The sequence below is a fragment of the Octopus bimaculoides genome, chromosome 9 (assembly GCF_046866305.1).
Source record: "Octopus bimaculoides isolate indiv1 chromosome 9, ASM4686630v1, whole genome shotgun sequence".
Classification (NCBI taxonomy): domain Eukaryota; kingdom Metazoa; phylum Mollusca; class Cephalopoda; order Octopoda; family Octopodidae; genus Octopus; species Octopus bimaculoides.
This window is the reverse complement of record NC_142936.1, coordinates 41,709,576-41,715,355: the sequence shown is the minus strand read 5'-3', so window position 1 is coordinate 41,715,355 and position 5,780 is coordinate 41,709,576. Positions and strand designations below refer to the sequence as shown.

The window sequence follows — 5,780 nt, the reverse complement described above, 5'->3', positions numbered from 1 at the left end:
AGGATCGCGAAATTCTAATGCAGTGTTTCCCAACTTTTTTTCCGGTGCCCCAATGTTGATGGGCACCAGATTTTTTGTTATTAAAAATAACAAAAAATCTGGTGCCCGTCAACATTTTTTTGAATATAGTAACACGATACCTCGACGGATACCTCGACTCATTTAGTGAGAACCCTGTTCCTGGTGTATACGGTACATATCCTTGATTTGAAGAAACAATTTCGTTAACTTCAGCCGTAAATCGCCACGTTTTGTAATTTGAAGCCTGTTTCTCTTGGGTTCCCACAAATTGTCAACCGCACTGAATCCACATTCGACCAAATAAGACGAAGGAAAATGAATCAATAGTTCTCTTGCTGATGTAGATGCTGGTGTTGCGTATTTCCTTTCAATCTCGTCACATAGCCACATATTTTTACCTTTCAATTTAAACAAAGTCTTCACTGATTCATCATGTTGCAATTCTTATAAATCTCCTTGGCATTGAACTGCAGCATCAGAAACGTCAAACAGCAGTGACTGAGTTAATCAAGAGGATAAATTCATTACCTTCAAATAACAAAATCTGTCGTTGGAGTCCTTTATTAAGACATTCACATTGTCAATAATTACGGTGGCAGCATCATTCATTATTTCACATTTACTCAACCAGAAAAACTGAATAAAATTTCTTTTGGCATATTTCGAGGACTGTAATGAATCCAAAATCTTTGCTTTCGCATCAGCAAGCATCATGTTTGCACCTTGGAGTTTCCAAGTTTCTCAAAGATGTCTGTCAAATAACTGACAAATGCATTTCTATCCGTTGTTGACAGCATTTTCATTTCCCATTTATCACTGAGAAAGTTGTTAAGTTGATCAAATAATTCCATGAACCTTTTTAAGCTATTTCCACTCGATAGACACCTTACTCCCGTATGAATCAATAATCGACCATGCTCGGCACTTTGATTTACACAAAACTGCTTAAAAAGACATTCGGCTTCGGGATTTGCTTTAATACTGTTGACGCACTTGATCACAGCTCGTAGAATCTCATTAAGAACAGGGGACAGTTTCTTGGCAACCAAGTTTTCTCGGTGTATGACGCAATGGACAATCAACATGTTTGGATTTTCATCCGTCATCATTTTTAAGCATCCCATTTTCTTGCCCATCTTAGCAGATGCACCGTCTTCTGCGCATGACAGTAAGTTTTCTTTTGGTATTTTGTTTACATCCAAATAATGTTTAAGTTTGCTGTGGATGTCCTTTGCAGTTGTGGTTGTTTCCAATGATTCGCAAAACAACATCTCTTCTTGAAAAGCCTCGTGCTCAGTATATCTCACATAAGCCAATAACAGGGCCTCACCGTCCTGAAATGTGAATTCATCCATTTGAAATGAGAATTTTCGTTATTTTAATGTCCCAATAAGCTGGTTTTCAACATCTTGCCCCATTTTACCAATTCTGTTGGAGACAGTGTTATTTCTGAGTGGCATGACCCCCAACATCTCTATCATATTTTCGTTGTACAGTTTTTAAGAATATTGAGATAGCTGGTTTAATCAGTTGCTCTCCAATAGTGTGATTTTTTTCATGTTTTGCTATAAGCAGGGAGATTTTATGGCTGGCTTCGAGGACACGAGTGTGGAGCGCGTGTTGTACAACAAATAGTGAAGTGAGTTTTGTTCAGTTTTCAAAATTTTCTTTCGGTGATTTGAAGTACTCCAAATATGAATTAGAATTGTTGGGATGTCTTATCCTCAAGTGCGCTTTTAGCCTGCCTGCCTACATTGACTCATTACTCATTTTCTGATGACATAAGCTGAATGGCTTACGCTCATTATTGCTCATCGGGAATAAACCCAAACTTTAAAAACTCCATTGAATATAGTCTTCTTCATGCTTTGTTTACTCATTTTGAAAAGGGCTGACACAAATCAAAGAAAGCAATGAAGCGATTGGAGATAACGATTTTGTACAGCGTAGAAAGAAAGGGATTCGAAACATCAATCAGCAATAGTGAGCGGAGTTCACTGCTGCTTTTATAAACGCTTGACACTAGAGAATAGATATTCTTTTCTACTTTAGACACAAGGCCCGAAATTTTAGGGGAGGGGGCCAGTCGATTAGATCGACCCCAATACGCAACTGGTACTTAATTTATCGACCTCGAAAGGATGAAAGGCAAAGTTGACATCGGCGGAATATGACTGGAGAATAGATATTGAAACAGAGAAACAAACGCCTAACAAATGCAGATACCTCACTCGGTACGCTGATCGGTCGTAGCTACATTGATTCCCATGATTTAAGTATCATTCAACCACTACCGTGGTTGAATATTTTCTTAAGTCCACGATTTCGTCTATCGCAGCAGCTTCCAAGCTTCCCCACTAATTCAGTTCTCAACTAAATTGCAAACTGTTAACAATTTTAAAGCGGACACCTCCTCAGCTACACTTTGGCATAAATAGTTTGAGATTTGGTTCAGTAGAAAAAAAGTTACATCAAAATATCTGCGACCTCAAGGGAGGGCAGTAAGGTACCTATTCACCTTCAGTTAACATAAACTTTTACATTTTACATTAAAAGAATACCTTTCTTAGGCTTAAATGATAGAAAAATGCACCAGAAATTCAGAATCACTAGTCGCATTGCAGAAAATTTATTAGAAGAGTTATGAGGTAAATTGTTATGAAGTTTCAAGTAAGTAAGAAAGTAAGGGAGTAACGCTTCAGCTATAAGAATAAAGAATATATTTCTAAAACCAATGCTTACTTTCTAATACGGCGAGTTGGCACACCAGGTGAAATGCTTATCGATACGTTGTCTGCCTTTACGTTTTTGAGTTCAAATTTCGCCGAGGTCGACTTTGACGTACAGATTATTTAATCAAATCTTTTTAATCAAACACTTTCAAACTTCCGATACTGGTAGAATGTGTCACACAGAACAGGGTTTACTCTTAACGTTTTAGACAAAATTCTGTATTTTAGAAGTTATTTTGTCAGAAGTTACGGAGTGACAAAGGACAAATTCGTGTTTGATAAGTGCCAATACACAAGACTCTCACCTTTTGACTTACTCTCTAACTTCTGCCGATGATATATATACATGTTATATATATGTGTAGAAAAATTTCATCACGCAGTCGAACCAATAAAAGAGCCTCTACCTGGCCGCTCGATACGCTAAAAATAGCAGCCAAAGTATCTCCCTACCTAAATCAAACACCCATTGTATGTAATGTCCTAGATTATTCCTAAAACGACGGTTTGTTGTAGGCTAGAATGTCTTTGATGATACGTTTGCAGTATCAGGGTTTATTTGAGGCTAAATAACAACAACATTATGGTCCATTTCTATATTAACACCCGCACGATTTTCACTAAGAAAAAAAATTTAATTTTTTGCGTGGAATCAAGTACCTTGACCTCCTATGCTGCAAATCTCTTATTTTGGTACGGAAAAAATGAGTAGGGGGTCCCCCCCCCCCCCAATCCCAGAATCATTGGAAATTTTTTTTTCGTTGAATGAATTCCTGCGACCTCCTAATATTGCAAAATTAGGTTACTTAAGGTGAGCCTGGTAACTGATGGTTTTGGGGTCTTGTTGTTTGTAACTTTTGGTGAGCCATGGTGCAACCAAAAACATGGTAAAAATCCCTGCCACTAATTTGGTGTGGATAGGTAGTTTCGAATAATTCAATCACAACATATATTTAAATTAAACACGAAAAAAATTGAAATATTATATCACTTACATGAAAAATTTGAAATATTATCTTTCAGTATTTTATAAGGTAAAATCTTAAATTATTAATTGACACATTATTAATTATCTTATAACAGCAATGCCTGGAAAAATCATGGAATACATGGAAAAATGCGAGCATGAAAAGTTATATTCTTAAGATTATAAACCTGGAAAAGTACAGGACAAGTTATTACGCCTGTAAAAGTATAGGACAAACTATTACTTTAAGTAAAGTAAAGAATAAGAAACTTTTTACTTAAAATATTGCAGCTAAAATTAAAATTTGAATATTAAAAATTATTATTTTATAATTTACAAATAGCACTATACTTATTTAAGTAGACTTTGGCTAATTTACTACCTTAAATATAGAAAAAAGTGACTTAGCGGTTCGGCAAAAGAGACCGATAGAATAAGTACTAGGCTTCTAAAGAATAAGTCCTGGGGTCGATTTGCTCGACTAAAGGCGGTGCTCCAGCATGAAACAAGTAAAAGAGTAATTAGACAAACTTACAAATTAGTTGAACAGTTTTGCACAATATATTTAAAGGATGAGAACTGTAAAGAGAGATAAATTAGAAGAACTGTCATTCTTTGCTGCAATATTTTAAGTAAAAAATTTCTTATTCTTTACTTTACTAGAATAGTTTATCCTATACTTTTACAGGTGTAATAATGTGTCCTGTACTTTTCCAGGTTTATAATCTTAAGAATATGACTTTTCATGCTCGCATTTTTTATGTAATATATATTGCATAGCGATGTTTTTATTTTTATTTCAAAGTCCAAAGGTAGGCTTAGGCTCGACAAGTGTACGCTCAAGTCACTTGCAAAAAGTTTCACAAGCCACGTTAACGCACGCCCCACCTCAATTTTCTCATGCTCCACGTTGGAAAACACTGCTCTAATGGATCGATGTCAGCAAAAGTAGATGAGCTAAATTAAAAACCATTGGTGCTGATGAGATATCAATGTGTGGCATATCCAGAGCCTTCTCCAGACATAAAAGAACATGTGGCTGTTATCATGGGAAGAATTGAGTTCTCATCATATACTTGGTTGAACTCACAATCCCTTATGAGAACCGAGTAGAGAAACAAAACCAATCCAAGACGAGGAAATACGATAACCTTGTGAGAGACCTAACAAGGGAAGGGATACAGTTGTACAGTAAAGGCAGTGTATGTTGCCGCACGGGTTTTTTTTTTGAGATCAGCTTAGAATCTAACAAATCAAAATAACAGCGACAATGAAACACATGTCAAAGCCATCTGAGAAGAGCTCAATGTGATCATTGGCAAAAAGGAATGATTGATAAAGCAAGCCATTAAACAAAGGCAAAAGGAAACCCAGTTTGAAACAGGGCAAATTCTTGCGGTGGTCTTCTTTGTGGCCGAGCAATAAGGTGACCCAAATGTTCCGAGTTCACTAAAGGTGGCATTTAAATAAAAACAGAAGGACGCCTAGAAGTCACTACTTAGGTGGGCCCAGCTCCCTTAGAGTGTCAGGAACTTACGGAGTGAAATACTTGTTTGACGGGAGTTCTACTTCTGGAGACTTCTCCTACTGTCCGTTCACCCGTTACGAGTTTTCTCTCACAACACATTTAGGTAACCATAGATAACATTGGAAACTGGCAAGAAAGCAAGTTGCTCCCTCCCTTCAATTGATGCAGATACTAACTGATGCAGATACTAACTGATGCAGATACTAACTATAGACAAAAAGAGATGAAACTTTAGTATATAAGGCAGCTGGTGATTATTGTAATCCAATCTTCTTCAGCTGTCTTATTGATTGCGCGCTGTTCTGTAAGTTAGAAACAAGTTCTTAAGTCTTGGAACTAGGAATATAAAAATATTAAATCAACCAGGGAAATTTGACAGTCTTACACAGGAAACAAACAAAAACACTCCCAAAAATCAAAAAAAATATCCCAAAACAAAACGAAACAAAAAACCTAAAAGAAAATCAAAATGGATATTGATGTAATGTGAAACTAAATCGACAGATGATGTTAAAAATGTAAGACAATAAAA

The 5,780-nt window shown here is 36.3% G+C and overlaps 1 protein-coding gene across 1 annotated transcript; it reads right to left on the bottom strand.

Annotated features, from left to right (window-relative positions):
* Nucleotides 1–731: 731 nt before the first annotated feature.
* Nucleotides 732–1,376, bottom strand: LOC106872659 (zinc finger BED domain-containing protein 5-like). The gene has a single exon (XM_014919721.2). It carries the CDS (start codon nt 1,374–1,376, stop codon nt 732–734), a length of 645 nt encoding a protein of 214 aa, XP_014775207.2.
* Nucleotides 1,377–5,780: the final 4,404 nt, after the last annotated feature.